We start from the raw sequence: 22,711 nt of genomic DNA, 5'->3' as shown, positions 1-22,711 counted from the left end.
GTATAAGCCTTAGAACAGTGGTGTCCAAAGTCGGTCCTTGAGGGCCGGTGTCCTGCATGTTTTACACCTGATTCACACCTGATTCAAATTAATGGTCGTCACCAGCTTGCCATCAAGGTCTGGACAACTCTGTTGATGACACAGCTACTTTTATCACAGTGTGCTGAAGCAGGGAAACCTGCAGGACACCGGCCCTCGAGGACCGACTTTGGACACCCCTGCCTTAGAATGAAGACAACACATGCTGCATGTATCTATATTTATTATAACTGGGGGAAGATTTTTTTTTTTCATTATGCACTTTGAGAAAAAAGTTGAAATGTCGAGAAAAAAGTCGAAATGTTGAGAAAAAAGTCGAAATGTCGAGATTAATGTTGAAGTACAATCTCGAGAAAAAAGTCGAAATGTCAAGAAAGAAGTCGAAATGTTGAAGTACAATCTCGAGAAAAAAGTCAAAATTTCGAGAAAAAAGTCGAAATGTCAAGAAAAAAGTCAAAATTTCAATGCACTTTTTTATGCACTTTGAGAAAAAAGTTGAAATGTCGAGAAAAAAGTCGAAATGTTGAGAAAAAAGTCGAAATGTCGAGATTAATGTTGAAGTACAATCTGGAGAAAAACGTCGAAATGTTGAGAAAAAAGTCAAAATGTCAAGAAAAAAGTCGAAATGTTGAGAAAAAAGTCGAAATGTCGAGATTAATGTTGAAGTACAATCTCGAGAAAAAAGTCAAAATTTCGAGAAAAAAGTCAAAATGTCAAGAAAAAAGTCAAAATTTCAAGAAAAAAGTCAAATGTCGAGATTAAAAGGAAAGGAAAAAGAAGAAGAAAAAAACAAAAAAAGAAAAAAAAGAGAAAAAAAAGAAAAAAAAGAAGAAAAAAAGGAAAAAAAAAAGTCAAACATTTTTGAAAATGCTCCAGGGAACCACTAGGGCGCCGCTCTAGAGCCGCGGGTTGCCGAGCCCCGGTAACGCCATAGCGTTACCAGCTAGCTTTACGAGTTCTGAAAGATTTGTAACTGTAATTTTAGTGTAACTTACGGGGGAAGACCGATGTCCTTCAGCAGCACCAAAGAGCCACATGAGTGAAAATGACAGATTAAAAGAAACTATCAATGTTTCATATAAACTGAAAATATTTAAAATAAATAAATGTGCTTTAATTCCTTTTTGTGTTTTCATTTAGACTTTATCATAGGAATTACATACATACAGTAGGAATGTCCACAGCGTGTCCACAAAGGTCGGCCTGTTAGATTCTGAGCACATAATTGTAGTTTTTAAGCGGTTGACAGGTAGTTAGGATTTGTCGTAAATCTGTCTTGAAATGTAAGATACTGGACCTCGGTTGGGCTGGTGGGACAGCGGCGGAAAATTTCCCGTATTTTTAAATCCAAAACTTGACATGTATGCCTATAACCAATTTATGTAGCAATACATTTCCTGCCCCCGTTTGGTCAGAAGTGGTTGGAGCAACTTAAGCATGGATGAGATGATGTTTTGTGTGATTGTGAAGCCTGCTGGTGACGGACTGAACAGAATAAAGCACACCGGTAGTCTAGACTTGTCTAACAGCAGCCAGGCAAACAATACACCGTTTTCACATAACATTCACTTTTCATCCAATGATGAAAAAAATACATAAATACGGGTATTGACTGATTACATTTTTTAATCACAATGGCTAAAAAAGACTTTTAACTTGTGATTATCTGTTTACCTGATTTTCTGTTTACCTTCAAAATATATTTTTCACAATTTTGGCCTAACAAGAATCAACTGATGTTATCAAATAATGTCCAATTAACATCCTTGCTTTTAAGCAACCTGGTTCAAAAAACATTTTTTCACATCCGTGAAAATGGACATAATAATAATAATTATTACAGTATTATCTGTTATTGTTGTTTGGTGATCACATTGAAGATGTGACTATTCTGGGATTTATGTTGTCATGACTTGTATAAATAAGTTACCAGTACTAAATAATAGGTTGTATGAAGTAACTTGCAATTGCATGGCCAGAAAGTACATTTTACTATTTATTCTGAGTGTAGTTTACTTGGACTAATTTACTATCAATAACCAATTTCATTTTGAATGAACTTGGCACGGTTTAAGTCATTGTCACTACAGGGTTCAAGCTAAGAGCATTTCCCACCTAAGCTAAAACCAATGAGATCTGCGCATGTTCACTAGTAGCCAGGACCGTTTTCGCGCTCAGAAATGGCGCTGACAGTTATCAAATAACCTACATTTGTGTGAGAATGTGACTGTTTTAGTTCCGCTATAGCGCCAGCTATCATTTGTTACATACTAACTTAGCAGACAAACACTGCACAAGTCAAGACATGTCTTCGTGGCTGTCCGGTACTGGGAGAATAAAGATGGCTCAAAAATTAATAAAATGGTTATATAGAGTGTGGACGGGGTTGAGTATGAGAGTGGACGATATGACCACTGAGTGTATTGAGTAGTTGATCACTACACTGATTTTTGCGGGGGAACAATATCCACCGGACAAAACATTGCTACTCCGTGGGCCTGGTGGTTCAGCAGTTGGCTCCGTCACAAATGACCGGTGTTCAAATCCAAGTAAGGTCGTATGTGATGTCCAGTCTGGCTACTTAATGCAAGGTCCTTAATGTTTTATGACTGAATAAGTTCTGTATTTATGTGTCTCGGCACTCGGTTATTTACTTTTTTTTATGCATTAAAAATAACATAGCCATATTTAAAAAGTAGCTATGGTAAAATTATATCATGTACTGATATTTTCGTATAATAATATATGGTAATAGTAAAGTAAAACTGCAGTGACATGATAAAATAACTGACTGATCAGTGAATATGGATTTTGTATTAATAAATATGGATTATTCCACATGTACAGTTTTTCTATGCATGTAAAACTGTTAATGGATTTTTTTCTAAATTAGAAATATTCTTGTCCTTTTCAGAAGAGCTTAAGGCAATTGTCTTGGAGGCTCAAAGCAACTGCTTCATCAGTGTAGCCATCCATTGGCCTGGGAACTGAATGTAAGATACCAGTAGTCAACAGTTTGGAAGGTATATCTATCATATACCTACAACCATCAAAACCATCAAAATACAAACGTAAATATTAGCCTAAATTGTGTTTATGTAATCCTTTTTGTAAAGTCTCAGTAGGCGTTGGTGCACGACGCAGGCAGAGGTTTATTGCTGTTTGGAGGGAGGGGGGGGGCTGCTGTGGATAGCCAGGCGGTTGGCGCTCCTGGTGGCCCGGGCGGTGGCCTGGAGCAAGGCTGTGCACACAGAGGTCCAGACCCTATGACAATGGGCACAGCGGTTGGTTCCATAGCAATGGTGCCTGATAGCAGAACGCCCACCCTCCAAATCTACATTTGGATACTCTACGAACTACGAGTAAACCTGCACTCTGAGAGCGGAGAGCTCTGCCAGGATCATACGGTACTATCAGGTCTTGTAAATATTGCGGAGCTAAGCCGTTTTGGTATTCCAATTTTTTTTCTTTCTGCACTTTCTTTGTGGTCTTAATATGCCTCATACCAGCTGAGCTTCAGTGAAACTTTATTTTGCTTGCCCAACTTGAATTTGAGTCCTGAGTTAGACGAACGACCTCCCAGGGTGTACTAGGACCAATTCCAGCAGATCCTTGTGACCCTGAACAGGATAAAGTGGCTCTAGATATGATGGATGGATGATTCAAGGGTGTAACAGATAAATGCATCACCACAAATCTTCTAAAGGGTCTGAACTCCCTCATCACACCGTTTTAATAAAAAGGGACACCCAAACACAATCTTGCATGGAGCCCCAAAAAATCTCAATCGTCCCTGGTAATAACTGTTAAATACATGAAATACATGTAATAAAAATGAATGTAAAAACGCATAATCACATCCAATAAACTGAGGGGTAACTTGTCTTTACAGTGAAATAACAATTGATGTTCACATACAATATACATTTATTATGTATGTATAAAAAAGTGGAAAAGCATTTGTTTTGTATCCTTTGAAAAAAACAGCATATCTCTTATTTTAGGAGATATGAGTACCACAGTATGAGCTACCTCATACTGCGCAATATTCTTTCATCCATTCATATGCAATATTCTTTCACTCATTTATGTGCAATATTCTTTCATTCATTCATTTTCATAGTGTATATATTAGAGATGCGCCGATTGATCAGCAACCGATCGGTATCAGCCCGATAATGCCCCTATCGGTTTTGATCGGAGATCGTAAAATAATAGTTAAAGCGGCCGATCAGATGACGTTTACAACAACAAACCGCCACAGGAAAGCTGAAGCGAGTAAACTACACTTAATCTTTGTAAACTGAGTCTAAGTCGTCTCTAGAGGGGGAAATATTGCATATTGCCTCAGCCTGCAATAAAACAGACAATTCATGATACTTTCTCATCTCATAATTTTTATACCTACAGTAATAATACACTGTCAGTGTTGTGTACATGAGACAACTATTGACGAATTTATGGATTTCACACTGTGATCAGTGATCGGCAGATACTGATTTTGGAGATCGGTTAAAATCCTGATTGGTGCATCTCTAGTTTATATATTTATATTTTACTGTTTCTTATATTGTTTTTTACATGCGTGCACTTTTATAGAGCTGCTGTCTAATCTCATCATATCATTATAATGACAATAAAGGCTTTCTATTTCTATTTCTATATCTATTATGCATATAAAATTGACATTTCATACGGTAGTGGGGGTAATGAAGCCACTCGTTTGAGATTTATTTATTTATTTATTTTTCAGTTTTGAACTTCATTTATTTCTACACACTGTTTTGTGGTGACTACAGAATGGTATCATGCTTGTTTTAGTTTGGTTTGAGCTATTTTTTTATTATTTATTAACATACAGTACAAACAACAACAAAACACAACATCGAGTTACAATATGTATCTAAGTGTGCGTGTGTGTGTGTGTGTGCGTGTGTGTGTGTAAATAATATAATGAAAGTAAATAAATAAATTAATATTAATTTGAAAAATAAATAAATAGATAATTAGCATATATAGTGATATAATATAGCACAATATAATAAAAGTCATATATGTAATACTATATTATCATATAATAATATAATAATATCCTAATATTACATAATACTTTTTATAATATTATAATATATAACAAAATGATATCACCATACTATAATGTATAACTATATAATAATACTATAATATAACATCCCACGAGATCTCATAACATAATATAATAATACACTATAAAATATATCATGATAATGCCAAGAATAATTATTAGAATTGAGATTACAGGACTGTCTCAGAAAATAAGAATATTGTGATAAAGTTCTTTATTTTCTGTAATGCAATTAAAAAAAAACAAAATTGTATTCTGGATTCATTACAAATCAACTGAAATATTGCAACCCTTTTACTGTAAGCCATGATGATCAGCAATATTAAAATAATAAAAAGGCTTGCAATATTTCAGTTGATTTGTAATAAATCCAGAATGTATGACATTTTTGTTTTTGTAATTGCATTACAGAAAATCACAATATTCTAATTTTCTGAGACAGTCCTGTATTTGAGTGTTTTTCATTGGGGCGTTCAAGTGAGCACAAAGAGCCAGTGATTTGTTGACGGTCCCTGAGGCGGCAGCTCCTGCAGCCGCAGCCGGGACAAAGAGAGGCGACGCTGCTGCTCCAGCTCCGCATCCGCGGCTCCACGTCCTGGGCGGCTCTGCCTGGGGAGGCGCGGAGGTCTGGGACTGACCGGGGGGGACGGCGGCTCTGCGGCTCTGCGGCTCGAAGCCTCGCCGGCTCCTCTGTCTGCAGCCCGGGGCCCCGGGGAGCTGCAGCTCGGACCGGTGACCGTGGGGAGACTACGGACCTGCAGGTCAGTCCCTGAGCTTCTGTCTGGAGATCATCTGGATGTGCTGCGGGGCCGCCGCTCCAGCTGTGTGGGGCGGGAGCGGCGGCCCCCGCTGGGCGGACCGGGGGGTCGGGTCTGGAGACAAACCCGTCAGGACTGTTGCGGTGGTGCGGTAGTCACGTGACCAGGACAGGTGCGGTGTTTGTTGGTGAAGAACACAAACAAACAAAGGGCCCTTAGGACTTGTGGGGGCCTTGTGCAAGATTCTCAATTACCACCCCCTTTTTTCGTCTAAAACAACTTGTGTTGTATTAGACGGTAAATAAAATTGAATTGAATTGAACTGAATTTTTTGGGAACCCCCCCAGCGCAGTGTTGTTGAACTGAAGAGGTTTTTTTTATTTATTTTGATTTGATTTGATTTTTATTTTGTACATGTAAAATACAACAATTAAAGAGAAGATAAGAAAACAGAGCAAACAAAATCAAATAATCTCATACTTTAAGACTTAATATCTTAATTTTTGCACATGTAATTAAGATATTAAGGGCCAAATCCACAATGAATAGATTTCGCCCGCAAATAGCGCTGTGAATTGCGCCGCATTTGCGCCCGCAATTTGCCCCCGCAATTTGCCCCGCTTTAAGGTCCTATTCATAAAAGACTTTGCTCTAATGATATGCCGGCGCAAACACGCCCATAAAGTTTTGCAGCTGAGTGCAATTTTCCCTTGCCTCAGCCTCAACTTTCACGTATTTGTACTTCTCTAGTATTTCGCATGTATGACATAAACTAATGAAATGTCAAATGTTAAGAGGCTGTGCGCATTTACACACATTCTAGATTTATATGTTTATATGGTGGAATTGTTTGTAATAAAGCAGCCCCTTACTGTATGGATGAATCCTGAGCTCTGTCCTGTTATTTTTATTTTTAAATCCGAGATAAGTCCACAACCCCACTTGATCTGACTGTCTACAGTCATGTCTGACTGTAGATTTCACCCTTAATATCATTCAGTATCACACAGGCTTGAATGATATTGAAGAGAGAGAGAAACAGATACAGAGAGGGAGTGAGGAGTGAGTTTGCGCGCAGTTAATACACGCTTCGAAAAGACGGTATTTGCTCCACTATTTTTGCGTGTGGCAAATAGCGCTTGCCTTTGTGAATTAGTCGGTTTTTGCAATGAGGCTTATTTGCATAGAAAGGGGACAATTTTGCGCCGAATGTATGAATATTACCTAATTTACATGCATGCAAATGGCACAGGCGCACCATGACACTATTTGCTTGGCAGCGCAGTTTGTGGTGCAATTCGCCCTTTGCGGGTGAATTAAACGCTCTCTTTTTGTCTCATTTGCAGCGGTTTAGTGACCGCAAAAGCCGCGCAATCCTTTTGTGGATTTGGCCGTAAGTGTTAAAGTATGGAATTCTTAGTTTTTTTTTGTTTGCTCTGTTCTTATCTTCTCTTTAACTGTTGTCTTTTACATGTACACAATAAATCAAATCAAATCAAAATCAAAAAAATCCTCTAAGATAAGATGATAATATGGTCATCCTTTAAAGAAGCGGTGATCCGCCAATCTGTTACACTCACTAAAGGGTTAGGGAAAGCCACTCCAGGAAATCCCATTCCAGGGAATCCCATTCCAGGGAAACCCGTTCCAGGGAATCCCATTCCAGAGAAACCTATTCCAGAGAAACCCATTCCAGAGAAACCCATTGCAGGGAAACTTATGGTCCTAAACGTAGGAAGACGAGTTAAAAACAAAATTAAAGCTGCAAGCAGCGATGAACGGGCCCTCGCACTCATGGCCACCGCGGCCCCCCCCGGGTTCCCCCCACATTCCTAGGTTAATAATACTGTAAAAAGTGCCTTTGCTGTTCACATAAAACTCAACTTATCATCATAAGCATATCAGAAATGACACCAGCCATGACTCTCTATGTCAAACCATTTGAATGTTATGACATAAAATAGGAACTATAACTGCTCCTTTGCCTGGACCGTTATGATGGTGTTTCCCAGCAGCTCCCCCCAGCAGAGAGGTGGTGCTGCACCCGCACACAGCTCAGTCGCTGGTAGAAACTGCTCCCACATGGACATGTCTGGGAACATCTGTCACAAAGCAGGCTGCACACCTTGATTGGCAGCTGTGAGATGGGGCTTCGCTGACAACCGGTGCAGCAAAGCTACATCCAGTACAATCATTGGCCAAAGGCTAAAGATGTTTTTGTCCATCTTCAATGCCGAGATCGATGTCTCGCAGGACGAGATACTAAGAGTTTCAGAGATTTGGAGAGAAGAAAAACACAGCCGCCTCCCGCAGAGGGACCTTGGTCGCAAATTCAGAGTTTTGCTTTTGTTTTGTGAAAAAAGTGTGATGGAAACAGGACTGTAGTCCAACTGCAGCGGATGCAGCCCACCTCAGACTTTGGCCAGAGTGCAGAGTGGTGCTACCGCTGAAATCATTTTACATATATTGTTTTCAGGTTTGGTGGTTTTGCTCTTGCTTCAAAAGTTGGCCTGCAGGGCAGCATGAGCGGGGCTGGGCTGGAGCTGTGGCTGGGGGAGCAGTCGCCCCATCGCCCTCCTCTCCCCGCCGCCAGAGGTGCGGTGTTCGGCCCACCTCGCGGGGCCTTCGTCCAGCGGCGTTCGCGCGTCGTCGGGCAGGGGTTTTCACAGGGCGGTGTCCGGCGCTGCGTGAAAGGCGGACCGGCGGGGGGGGGTTGGGTACGGCGGTCGGCGGCAGCGACTCTGGACGCGCGCCGGGCCCTTCTCGCGGATCTCCCCAACTCTCCCCAACCCCAACTCCCCCGGCGGGTCGCCTCGGCTGGCGCCTAGCAACTGACTTAGAACTGGTGTGGACCAGGGGAATCCGACCTTTTAATTAAAACAAAGCACCGCGAAGGCCCACGGGGGGTGTTGATGCGATGTGATTTCGAAAAACCTTCCTCTCAACAGTAACATCATCATCTCTTTGTCTGCACTTACACCATCATTGATTGTCCATGAAACAGTCCAGGAGGCTTTCATCACCTTGGCCAAAGCCTTGCCAAGGGCAGTGACATCAGAGCAGCCGGTCAACTGGATGAAGAAGTGCAGTTTACCAGGTTGACTCAGATCTAGGAGAACAGGCCAAAGGCTTTAATGAGAGGACTGCACCAATTGATGTGGACTATAAATTAAAAGCAAACTGACAATAATAAAACTGCTCAAAATCACCTTCCTCCTATAAAATGCTATTGGTTTCGAGTATTTAAATAGTGTTGGTTAAAGTCTTCTTACACCTTAAATGCTGTATTAGAAAAAAGAAGAGCTAGTACAGCATTTAACGTTTTTACTTGAAACCTTTGGGAAGCGACCGCACGGCAGAAGCAATGTTATAATCTCATCTTCTTCCAATGTTGTCATGTTAACTTGTTCGTTGTTCTAATCTGCTACTGCTACTACCGCTACTACTAAATATTTAATCACTTTTCCAACTGTTGCTCTGCTTACTGCCCCCAATTGGTTACCGCCGGTGCAACGCGCTCTCTTCGCATACTACGCGAGCGACGAACTGCAGTTCCCAGTTTGTTGCGTCATAAGGCTGAATTATGGTTCTGTGTTAAATCAACGCAGAGCCTACGCCGTAGGGTACGTGGCTACGCGGGAGTCTCTCTGTAGCCTACGCCGTAGCCTGACCTGCACCTCCGAAAAGATGGAACTACGACCCAACGCAGACCGAGAGGGCTGTGATTGGTTTGCTTGGTAGCAACGCATTTCCGGTTCCGGTTCGTGCGCTCTTTTCTTCGTGTGTGTGATTTTTCTTTTTTTGGGTTGTTTCACTGTGACCGGAAAAGCCGGAAGCTAAACAAAGTATCAACTAGTGCTCTGGGGGGGTACTGCACCGCGGAGAAATGGAGTGACGGAGAAGTCCGAAGGGTTCACAACGGCGTCACGGCAACGGCGTAGGCCAGGGGTGGGCAATCCTGGTCCTCGAGGGCCGGTGTCCTGCATGTTTTAGATGTTTCCCTGCTTTAACACACCTGATTCTAATTAATCATCGTCATCAGCTTGTCATCCAGGGCTGCACAATTCTGTTAATGACACAGTCACTTGTATCATGGTGCAATGAAGCAGGGAAACATCTAAAACCTGCAGGGACACCGGCCCTCGAGGACCAGAATTGCCCACCCCTGGCGTAGGCTCTGCGTTGGTTTAACGCAGAACATTAAATCAGGCTTTACACCATTGTGGATTCCTCTCCCTTGTGATCAGAATTGGCACTGCTTCATAGAGAGGGACCTGGCTGCAGGCGGTGTATGGAGTGGAGCTCCACTGACCTCCTTGCTGGACCGGGGTAGTCAGACCCTCACTCTGACTCCTCCTGAGGCCACGTGGTTTCGGTCTAGAGCAGAGTTCGGTGGAGCTCCACGCCATACCCACTTGTATACGAACGTTTACACAACGGTAAGAAGTGGAAATGCACGTGCGAGCCGCTGACATGACGTGGTGCCTCTGCTGTTCTGTCCAGGCGCTTTGGTTTGGACATGAAGCTGAACGCTGCTGCGGAGAAGATCAGTTACTCCAACAGTCAGAGTATGGTGTCAGATCTGTCTGCAGAGGCCCAGACTCACACGTGGGTGAGCTCTCTCTCTACGTCTGCCTTTCACATGCACACACACACACACACACGCACACACACATATTCAATTCAATTCAATTCAATTTTATTTATAGCGTCTCTAGACGCTTTCCAGAGACCCAGAACATGAACATAAACCCCTGAGCAATTATTACATAAACAATGGCAGGTAAAAACTCCCTTCGTGGGAGAAAAACCTTAAGCCAAACAGTGGCAAGAAAAACTCCCCTTTAGGAGGGAAGAAACCTGGACCAGGACCTGGATCATAAGGGGGGACCCTCCTGCCGAGGGCCAGACTGGGGGTCAGGGACGTCAGCAGCACACAGCAGGCAGGTGGAAGCAGCAACGGGATGACCGGAGGTGGGGACCACAGGCAGGTGGAAGCAGCAACGGGATGACCGGGGGTGGGGACAGCAGGCAGGTGGAAGCAGCAGCAGGATGACTGGAGGTGGGGACCGCAGGCAGGTGGAAGCAGCCACGGGATGACCGGGGGTGGGGACAGCAGGCAGGTGGAAGCAGCAATGGGATGACCGGGGGTGGGGGCCGCAGGCCAGCACGCAGCTCCCGAAGGTCCGGCCCGATCAGCAAGTCCCAGGTTAGGTGCAGGGTTGGGGAAAGGTTGAGAAGGGGCAGGGCCAGGGAGAGGAGTCTTGACGGACAAATCTCTCCCCCGCCTGACCGGGCCGTTACCCTGCCCCTCTCACTCCCACGCTGCAGGTTCCGGTGTTGTGCATTCAGAGATGCTCTTCGCCACCAGCGGAGGATTTTGCACCATGTACAAAAGAGAAAAAAGAAAAGGGGGGGCAGCACAAGAAATGACAGGAGCGATGGACAAAAATGATAGCTATGAGATCCTTTTAATTAAAAAAAATGGAAATGGAGAAGAGAGGAAGGGAAGAGGAGAGGGGAAGAAAGGTGAGAGGCACCGCCCAGTGGATCATTTCGATGCTCCCCTGCAGCATAGGCCTATAGCAGCATATCTACCGCGAAGCTATATTTGAGACTAACTATTATAGTTTTGTTCTATAGCTACCCCCCCCCCCCCCCACACGCACGCACGCACGCACGCACGCACGCACGCACGCACGCACGCACGCACGCACGCACGCACGCACGCACGCACGCACGCACGCACGCACGCACGCACGCACGCACGCACGCACGCACGCACACACACTGGACCATAGGAAAGTCATCAGGTCCGGGTTCTGGTCCTTCAGGGTTCAGTGATTGCACCACAACATGTCCTAATGAGGCACCAAAACAAGAACACACACGCGCGTTTTGCATGTGTGTGTGTTTGTGTGTGTTCTTCAGATTTGTGAAGGACAAAGCTCTGTGCTTCGTGGACCTTGGTGTGGCTCTGTTGTGGAGGTCGGGTCCAGCCCTCCAGCTCTGGCAGGCAGAAACACCAGAGTAGGTCCGACCTGCCGTCCTCATCTGAGATGGTCTGCTCTGCTCTGCATCTGGAACATGTTGGTGTTTATGTAACAGCGTTGTTGTCGCTTCAGGCCCGCTTCTCCTCAGCAGTGTGTGTGTGTGTGTGTGTGTGATGTGTGTGGTGTGTGTGTGTGGTGTGTGTGTGGTGTGTGTGGTGTGTGTGGTGTGTGTGTGTGTGTGTGTGGTGTGTGTGGTGGGCACACTGCTAATTTGTTGATGGAGTTTTGGTGTTTGCTAACTGACAGAAACACAGATTAGTGTGTGCTCCAGACGTGTGACGCTGCAGCTGCACAAGGCAGCCCGGGCTTGAGACACCAGGAACATCATTTCCTGCAGCGATGAGGAGACCTGATGGAGACACGTCTGCCGTGTTTCACGCCACCAAACATAAGGCGCATTTCCACTAGCACCTACTCAGCCCGGCTCAACTCTCCTCCACTCAGTTTGGTTCTTCTCCACCAGGGGTCTAATGTGCCGAGTAGATACTTTTCTGTAACTATTCTGAGGTTCTAAGCTGCTGAGTCGGCTGTATCTGACATCATCACACTACAGGCCACCGATTGGTCGGGGGGTTGGAGTCAGACGTCTGAGTCAGGAGGAGGAAATCAGAGAAAGAGACTCTGACGGATTCTTGTTCATTTTATTCCACCATCAACGGCAGCAAAAGTCTGTTTCATGATCCAACTCTGAGGTGCAGATGTTCATAAACCTGGTGCTGAGGAGAGAATTAAAAAGGATCTAGACGGAGATAAGGAACGACCAGATCTACCAGGAGTTCTGTCTCTTCATAGCTGCTCACGGCTCCAGCTGACTTTTCAGCAGCACAGAGACAAACTAACAAAAAAAAAAGCATCGCCGCTTGAATCTTCTCTCACTCTCATTTTTTAACTTGATATAAAACACAAGCCACAGATCCAGCAGCACATCTATCATCTCCTCCAGGTTCTACATCTTTAGTGTTGTTGTCTTCTTCATTTAGATACACAATCAAATACGTCACAGCAGCTTCTCCAACCTCCTACTTCTGATCTGGGTGTTGGATTGTTATGGAAAAGAAACCAGGCTGAGTTTAGATGAGTAGAGCTGAGTAGGTACTGGTGGAAAAGTGCCAATAGAGAGCAATCAAGAAGCCTGGATTCATGCACAGCTCATGCACCATCACGGATACCAAAAACATCAGATGTGGTGTGAAAGGAACCGTACCAGCCAACCTTAGATCCTGGACCTGGTGCTGCTGAAAACCCTCCCATCCACCGAGGGGGGGGCAACACCTTCCTTTAACAGTGGGTTAATGTTCCCAGCCCTTCTGCTCAGACTGGGCTGGCAGATCCAGTGGGATCCCTTCTCCCAGAGCTCGTCCATGTTGCTCATGAGGCCACTCTTTGTTATCTCCAACCCTCTTTTGAAATACACAAACTCGCTTACTTGAACTTGCAAAGCGTTTGGCGTGAAAGTTTGCAACTCATTCGTTCTTAGGAGAAGGACCATTTGTACATTTAATGGAAATGTGCTGCTTTTGAGCAAATGTATTTATGCTGAAGTGAGGTGCTTTTTCCGCTCATTCAAACAATTGCAAACCTTTTTGGCACCTTCAGTCCACACGATCTACCAGAAAGAGTGTTTTCTGCAGGAACTGGCTGGTTGGGAGGAAGCAGGTCAACTAGATCAGTGGTCCCCCAACCCCCGGGCTGCGGCCCGGTACCGTAGGAGCTATAAAGGAATAAAATAAAATAGAGTTAGTCTTTCTACATTCATATAAGTTTCATTTAACTTAAATACAGACCGACACAGCTGCTCGCTCGGTAATAACAGCTACCGTTAGCCACAATACATGAGTAACCATGGCAACCAAACTCAAGCTGGACATAAATACGGCATAACATTTGCAAAGAAAACAAATCCTTATCAGCAGGTGCTTTTTGTGTCAGTTAGGCTCCACTTTAGCATTCCTGACACTAGTTTAGTCTTTCAGACACACTTTCTACTGCCGTTAAACTTTTACCATTAAAGTCCGAAGCGCCGGATGTTAACAAGGTCCTCAAGAGCCTCCTTAATATATAACAAATAAAATAAAAGCCTGGCTTTAAATAACGTTAATGAGAAAACAAACATAAAAACACATTCATATAAATACTCATATTAAAGGTAATTTACAATTTCCATTATTTAATTTTTTCGAAAATTATGTTTTATTATTATTAATAATAATAATAATAATAATAATAATAATAATAATAAGTATTATTATTATTATTATTATTATTATTATTATTATTATTATTATTATTATTATTATTATTATTATTATTATTATTATTATTATCACTATAGAGAAAATCCTACAGTTTTTAATGCCGATCTTGTCATTTTATTTAGTTTCAGCTACACCTTTAGATTGGGCTGTGAATATATTGTCAGACATTAAACCGGTCCGCGGTTCAGAAAAGGTTGGGGACCACTGATCTAGAGGCCATTCAGGAAAGTTGTTTTGTGTCAAATGCCCCTCTGTCAGAATCCTCAGATCCCTCAGAATCCTCAGATCCCTCAGATCCCTCAGAATCCTCAGAATCCTCAGAGTGGTTTGTCTTGGGACCACTCAGTGCAGACGTCTTTTTGACATTCAAATCATTTGACTGGGATTGGATGCAGAAATACAAGTTCACCCGAAGGCTGATGGACATCCATCAGCCTTATTCTGGAGGAACTTCTCATTGGAAGGAAAACACAACTTTGTCACAAAACGTAACTGAAACAGCAGTTAACTCTTAAAGTGGGACTGAAGCTGTGACGGAAACACGGCTTGTGTTTGCTTCTCCGTAAACCTATTTCCTACATGCATGACCGTCTCGTGTCTCTCTGCAGATGTCTCGAACTCCCAGGAAAACCGCCTCGTTTGGGAAGCGCTCCAACTCCATGCGCAGGAACCCCAAGGCGGAGGTGACCAAACGGGGATGGATGTACAAGCAGGTAAATGCAGCAGCCGTCCCGCAGGGCTGGGCTCACCTCACGCGGCCCCCGTCGTGTCTCTGAGCTCAGAGGACTCCTCCCCTGTCCTCGGGGAAACCTCCAGCTCTGTCAGGACGCATCAGTGTGACCAAGTTTGCAAGGACGAGGCCGTTATCCAGTTAGCGCCTCTTCTTTCAGCCAGTTTGGTGCTTCAGAAATGCTAGAGAAACTCTGTCTTTGGTGCAGAGCCATCGATATCAGCTGGTCCTTCCTAAAAAGTGGACCACAACACAAACTTAGAAATAGCTAAAAGTCTTTTTGCAGATGAAGTAACAGCAACTAATGCTTTTCAGGGAACCAGTAGATGAAATATGTGCGTCTTACTGATTAATTTCCTCCCAATTTTAATGGTGGCCAGATTAAATCATTAAAGTTTCTTTTGAAATAAGAGCATAAATACAAGTAACACATCTTTAATACTTTGTGCATTTGATATTCAGAGTTTCCAAAGCTCATTTGACTGCAGCCTCGTGGAGTAAACAGGGAGTGCAGGATGTTTTGATCTTTTCTGGCTAAAAAACTCTTGATTCACGTTTCACTCGTCAGCTAAAAACAAAAAAGTTCAGATTTATAAAAAGAAAGTGTGATGATGAAAGGTTTTCAGCAAACACCCGAGGACAGAGGAGGAATGGCAGGAACTGCAGGGGCTTAGGAAAAGTCCTGAGGACTTAGGAAATGTTAGAGGGCTTTAGGAAAAAATGTTAGGAGTTAGGAAGCAACATAAGGATTTGAGAAGATCTGTAAAGACTGAAGTATTGCTATTTTATTTTTATTTTTAATTTTTTTCTTTATTTCATTCATTAAAAGAAAACAGAACAGTTCAATATAATTACAACAATCAGTCTTGTTTTAAGTGTAATGAGATTTTTTTTACTAAAATGAGACATTTTAACTAGAAATAGGACAAATATTCTTGTTAAGATTGTGAGTTTTTGCAGTAATCCATTTTACTTATCCTGTGAAGGACAGAGTCATATTGATAAGTTCAGAAAAGTGTTTTTTATTGTTGTGTTTTGATGTATTTGATGTAAGCCCAGTGGATATTTAAAGCTTACAGAAGGCTGCATTTAACTGCTGCTATGTCATTCCTGCAGTATTTCTGCAGCTGTTTTGGTCACTGCTATTATTTGTAATATATTATATTATTTGTAATCAGCACAAATTATCTGTCCCCATATGATCAAATCCACCACCCCCCTGATTCTTTTTTACAACTCCAGTCCTGGTTGTGAGAGTGAACAGGGAAAGTGTCCCGGTGCTGCTGATCACCAGCCTGTCACAGAAATGTGCAGACGTCTATGAAAAGCAGATGAGTTGGAGGTTTGCTGGTCTGGGGCATTCAGGTGAATGCTAACACAATACCAGAAGGGAACGACGTCAGCACTGGTCCAGCAGAAGCACATCAATGTGGAAAGGGTGATGAGAACATCTTCCAACGGTTTGGAAGGTATCTGTCTACAGCGAGACAGATTATTGACAAAGATTGACGAGTGGAAAACATTTAATACAGACGTCAATCCTCCCACAGCGTGAGATGTCACGTGTTGTTGCTCGTATGAGCTGGAATTGAGCTGATTTTAAGACTTGGCAAGGTCCAGGTGTAACTACCAGAGAGTAGGCCTTCATGTTCAACAGGTTTTAGGTTTTATGAAACCAGGTCATTCAGTGTGTTTACATGGGAAGTTTAATTCCTCTTTAATTCATAATTAAAATTAAATCCGATTTAAAATGAGTAAAAATGACCATGTAAACACTTAATTCCAAATGAAAATGGCCATTCTGAATTAAACTTAATTCTGAAGTAAGTGTCTGGTTTATTCTGATTTTAAATCTGAATAGAATAATTCCAGATCATGTATCCACTCATTCCTCTTTAAATTAATTCCGGTCTTTCTTTCTGCTCGTTCCCTCGCCCGTCTGTCTCCATGATCTTATATTCCACGCTGGGCTGGTTTTCCAAGCAAAGTTTCAAGATGCAGCAGCAGTAAACGCTGGTCAAGAGCAGAGACCATTTATTTAATAAATAGAAATCATTAAAAGAACAGATGGAAACAGGAAACATCAAAATTGTGAGCTTTTCAAAGTTGTAGCGGCTAAGTTAGTTTTTCTTCCGGTAGTTTAACTTCCGGTCCCCCCCCTATCCAATCAGAACCTTCCCAACCCCCAGACCTGGAGAGGAATTGGATAAAGACCATCAAACGTGTTTTCCATGTAAACCTCAATTCGGAATTACTATTTCCATGTAAACTGGAAGGAAAATAGTTAAATTCAGAATTATTTAATTCGGAATAATTAATTCAGAATAAAAAAAACATCATGTAACCGTGTCCGTTGTGGCTGTGATGCTGCAGCTGATGATGGAGGTTGACGGGTTTGTCCTGGGCGTGTCCTGGGTGTGTGGTGTGTGTTTCTGCAGGCCAGCAGCGGAGTAAAGCAGTGGAACAAACGCTGGTTCGTGCTCACCGACCGATGTCTCTTCTACTACAAAGGTACGTGCATCCTTCCTGCAGCATGTGGACTACTTCTCCAGGTTTTCTGAGGAAGAACTGGACACCCTTTCCTGAGACGTCCCCCAGAGGTTTCTGATAGGGGCTGGTTGTGGGGGCTCTGCTGGTAGCCGGATTGGCCTGTGAGTTAGATGAGCTAGGACTTTCAGGGGGTTAGGAGAGGAGGTGTTCTCAGGAGAGATGTGTGGTGGGGTGGCAGTGCCAGACCACGTTGTAACGCCCTGCTTTCTGGTCTTCCCAAAAAGAGCATTTCTAGTCTCCAATTATTACAAAACTCAGCTGCACGTGTGCTGGTGAAGACCAGAAGGCGGGTTTACATTACACCAGTTTTAGAATCGCTGCATTGGCTCTCTGTGTGCTTCAGGATCCATTTTAAGGTTCTCTTATTAGTTTTTAAATCTCTTAACGGTCTGGTGCCTTCTCATCTGTCTGATCTGCTTTTACCCTCTAAACCCTGGCGGACCATGAGGTCCTCCAGGGAGAGCCAGCCTTCAGGACAGAGTTTACCTGAGTGTAGACCCAGGTGTCCCTGGGCAGTATCAGCATCAGCATCAGTGACTGTAGCTGGATTCAGTCAGCATGGTGCGGGTGTGACTGAGCTGGGTTTGGTTGGTGCAACACCAGACGTTCTGCTGCGTTCTGGACCGTCTGGAGCGGTTTACTGGTGCATGCTGGGAGACCCAGGAGGAGAGCGTTGCAGGGATGGAGGCCAGAGAGCAGAGAGCTGCTGCTTCAGTACCCTCTGATTCACCAGGATCCTCCTACAGCAGGGGGAACTGGAAGTCAGGGCCGGCCCAAGCCTCCACGGGGCCCTAAGCAAAATGTGATTTTGGGGCCCTCTATTACTGCCAATAATACTGATTATTGATCATTCACACACCCACTATAAACTCATTTCATGTTCTTCCCTGACATTACAAATACACTTGTAAAACTAGATTTTTTGTTGTAGTTAGATTGTAATCCACAGGGATTAAGATCATGGAAGCAACAACAGATTAACAAACTTGCAGAAAAATCTTTCAATTAATATTGATCAAAGTCAGCAACTGCCCCTACTGGACACACAGAGAAGCAACAGGTCAAAGGTCAAAGGTCACAGTTGCAGCAGTGTTGTTTCCATCATCCTACTGTCAGCCTGGCAGGTTTTTACCATCTATGGTTTTTAATCTGAAATGGAGCAAATTCAGCTACAAACGTCAAATCAATCTTTATTTATATATTCATGCATATATAAAAATGCAACACAAAGTGCTTTACATAAAACATTAAACAAACTTAAACTTATTAATGCCCCCTTGAGCTAAAAGCTACAAGAAAGCAGGATAAGATAGGCTATGAAGTTAAAATACACACTAAAAGACAAGATACTGGGGTGGATTTATACTTAATATTTAAAGTGATGTAGTACTAAGTGTGATACTGAGTGTCATCTACAGTGTAGGCCGACTAAAATAAACTAAATAATCAAATAGATCATTTATAAACCATTTACTGTAAACACATTATCTACTTTATTTTTGGTTTTAAATAAACTGCAACAGCAATGTGCAACAACAAAGTACTGCAAAAAATAGAACTATAATTAAAATCACTCAACTTACATAAACAGTAGCTCGTCAATATGTGTATTTATGTAAAAATAATTGTATTTATTTATTTTAACTCTTGGGGGCCCCCTAGTGGTCACAGGTCCTTAAGCAGCCGCTTAGTTTGCTTATGCCTCGGGCCGGCTCTGGTTGAAGTAGATGTGTCCTGTATGCCGTTACCAGTGTCTCACATGGTTGTGGATCATTTTCCTTACAATGTTGCTCGTTCCAAAATCTTGATTCTTGTCTTCTTCATTCAAGCTTTAGCTGTCACACAGATGTCCTCACATTTGTCTGTAGAATACTCTAAAGAGGTTCATCACCCACTCGATGACTGCAAATCTTCTGGCTTGTTCACATGCAGTTTTGTGAACCTCAGTTGTGTTTCCATGTTCCTTTTCTTTGGACATAAGAGGTTTCCTCCCAATAATCCTTCCAAACAAACTGTTCTTGTTCAGTCTTACTGTAATTCTGCTGTCATGGACCTTAACATTTAACATGCTAAGCAAGGCCTGCAGACTCTTCTCTCTCTCTGAGCATCACTCAGTCTGACGTTGGCATAAATGTGTCCCTTCTGGGAAGACTGAAACATTTTCACTGGTTAATAATCTTTCTTATTGTACACTATTGAACTCCAAACAGTTCGAAAATAGTTTGATGTAATAATGATAATAATAATTAAAGCTGCAAGCAGCGATGAACGGTCCTCCACCCTTGTGCACGTTCAGGCTGCAGTGGAAGCTTGTATGACTTCATGTAGATTCTTCAGGCCTGGACATTTAGTGGATGAAACACCCACGACTCTCTATATAAAACCATTCAAAACTTATGGCAGAAAGTAGGAACTATCAGATATTGACCAATCAGATGAGGGGACGGGGCTAATTTGCACCAATTATGTTCAAGGACTCAAAACCGAGTCCGATGACACCACCCACGACTCTCTATGTCAAACCATTCAAAAGTTATTGCAGAAAATAGGAACTATCACATATCGACCAATCAGCAGAAGGGGCGGGGATAATTTGCACCAATTAAGATGAAGGAGTCAAAACGGAGTCCGATGACACCACCCACGACTCTTTATGTCAAAACATTCAAAAGTTATGGCAGAAAGTAGGAACTATCAAATATGGACCAATCAGATGAATGGGGGGGGGGGGCGTTCTTTTTGGCGTCTATCGTCGCCACGGTAACGCTTTTGACTGAGAAAAAAGTAATGCGCGTTTGTCGCAGGATGGAGACGCACATTTTGATGTATAAAACACACCTGGGTGCACGTTACGGTCGGGCCGTATTAACTGCCGAAGGAATGGCATGAATTGCGCCAAAACGATTAATTCAAAATGGCAGACTTCCTGTTCGGTTTGGGCCATGGCGCCAAGAGACTTTTCTTTAAGTTGTGACATGATACAGGTGTGTACCGATCTTCGTGCATGTACGTCAAACCGTATTGTGGGGCTTGAGGCACAAAGTTTTCTAGGGGGCGCTGTTGAGCCATTAGGCCACGCCCATTAATGCAAACCATTTAATATAAATTTTTTGCCAGGCCTGGCTTGCATGCAAAATTTGGTGACTTTTGGGGCACGTTTAGGGGGGCAAAAAAACCCTCATTTCGCGGAAAAATAAAAAGAACGAGAACGAGACAAAAAAGTGAATTCGTACAGATACAATAGGGCCCTCGCACTGTAAGTGCTCGGGCCCTAATAATACACTTTCTTGAGAGTTGGGACAAAACATGTCCTACATAGAAAAGTCTAATTTACATTGAAAATCAAGAAATTCATCATGGCTTACATACTTACAAAGTTAAATCTAAAGGAACTATACCTATGTTCTTTTTATGACGCATTTGACACTTTTTCTCTGTGAATTTGTTTAATGTATGGTCCATGTTATTATACCTGTCCTCATCAAGAGGTCACAGTATTGACCCACCCCAAAAAACTTTAAAAAACTCTGATTGTGCAAATATATATATATTAAATAACAAATAGTGGTCTTAGATATATAAAACAATAGATAAAGTGAACTTCAAACAATATTTTCCCTAATATCCTGCCTATCAAAAGTTCTGTCCTCAGTTTCTGTCAACTGTCAGATTTTTTTACAATCCTAAATCAGGAAATAGAATGGTCAGCTATTTCCCTGAGGAGCCTTTTCTCTCCCTGCCTGTTCTGAATGCAACGCTACCACACATACTCTGGTAGCTTTTACAGTTTTTGATATTTTAGACAAACAATGTTGATATTCCTATGGTCACAGCTGGAACATGTCAACACCGTCTCTCGGTTATGATAATGTTTTTAAACAGTAGTGGATTGAATTTAGGTACAGTATTTTAGTGAGGTTATTGAGACAGCTAGCAACTGAGGAAAAACCACCTAGCTGCAGTGAACATACATGTTTTGGCGGGAAAATACATGCCCTTTTGTCGACTCCGTCAGACGTCAACTCTGTCAGGTTCTACACCTGACAGAGTTGATGTGTAAACTGAGGGAGTTGAAAAATCCACCTATAACCTCTTAATATGCTAATATGATATCATTTGTGAACATAGTAAAGAATTAAAATATTATTTCAGGGTTTTTTTCATTTCATATTATTTCAGGGTCGTAGGCTACTGTAAACCCTACACTTCTGACTTGTATAGCATGGATAGGCTATGGTCTGCTTAGTATTGTGTAACTTTCCCAGCGCTTATATTTTAATTATACTGTATATTACATTAAAGGACCAGTTTGTAAACAAATTATTTTTTTCATTTTAAAATTAAAAGCAAAGATTGAAAATGCAAACATTTAGAAATCTGGGTTTTCAGAATAGTGTGAAATCACAGCATAAGTTTATATATTTTATATTTTATTACATATCAGAGTAACTAAACACTATAGGCTACCGACATACTTCAGGACTTGGACTGGAAGAATTAAAATTGTAAACTTTTGAGTGTGTCTGAGGGAGTTGACACGAATCAAGTTCTAAAGTGAAGCATGTTTATTTTATTTTTTTATTTAGAATCTGTTCCTTTACATAGTTAAATAGGTAAGACCGTTCTCTACAGAAATATACGTGAATGAATATAGTGTGCATTAAAAAAAATGTGTCCCTTATCTCAAGAATCCCTGAATAATAATAAAGTGCTTAAGAAAACAGATCATTCAAATCAACCTTAAGAAGGTACCAAAAAATAAAATTAAAGCCAATAAAAATATCAATTTTGCAACAATGCAACAATTGCATTAGCAAAGGAAACCGAGGGACTGCATCAAAGCTTTCCTTCGATACAACACCCGTCCCACGCAAGCACCAGCGAGTGCCAACAGAAACTCCCTTTAACAGAAAAAAACCTCTGGCAGACCAGACGGCCATCCGCCTCCAGGTGGGGGTGGAGAGGACAGGAAAGAGGATTCATAAATAAAGTGGGAGTGAAGGACTTCCACTTTTAGAATAGATATAAAATATTCATCACAGAATACCAGGGGACTTCAGAAAAAGGAGAGATTTAAAAGTATCAAACGATGTTGTGTTCCATAAGGTGGAGGCTCTGATGGAAAAAGCCTGCCCTCCCTTTGTGACAAGCTGTAATCTGGGGATAGTTAGAAGAGCACTGTGGATATGTGGAGATGGAGAAGGTACTTACCAGGTCAACAG

At 42.3% G+C, this 22,711-nt stretch overlaps 1 protein-coding gene across 11 annotated transcripts in view; it reads left to right on the top strand.

Moving 5' to 3' along the window:
- plekha6 (pleckstrin homology domain containing, family A member 6) overlaps positions 1–22,711 on the top strand; it is a 132,085-nt gene that overhangs the window by 26,296 nt on the left and 83,078 nt on the right. For 8 of the 11 annotated variants that reach the window (XM_061728144.1, XM_061728147.1, XM_061728145.1 and 5 more), the window contains exons 3-5: positions 10,405–10,513; positions 14,818–14,922; positions 17,378–17,450. In XM_061728144.1, coding sequence (XP_061584128.1) covers positions 10,405–10,513; positions 14,818–14,922; positions 17,378–17,450 — 287 coding nt within the window. Of the gene's footprint in view, positions 1–5,778; positions 5,905–10,404; positions 10,514–14,817; positions 14,923–17,377; positions 17,451–22,711 lie in introns of those variants that run through there. The other 3 variants (XM_061728151.1, XM_061728152.1, XM_061728148.1) reach the window with 2 other exon arrangements.

The sequence above is a fragment of the Cololabis saira genome, chromosome 8 (genome assembly GCF_033807715.1).
Source record: "Cololabis saira isolate AMF1-May2022 chromosome 8, fColSai1.1, whole genome shotgun sequence".
Taxonomy (NCBI): Eukaryota; Metazoa; Chordata; class Actinopteri; order Beloniformes; family Belonidae; genus Cololabis; species Cololabis saira.
The sequence above is the reverse complement of the archived record's forward strand: the minus strand, read 5'-3'. Positions and strand labels throughout refer to the sequence as shown.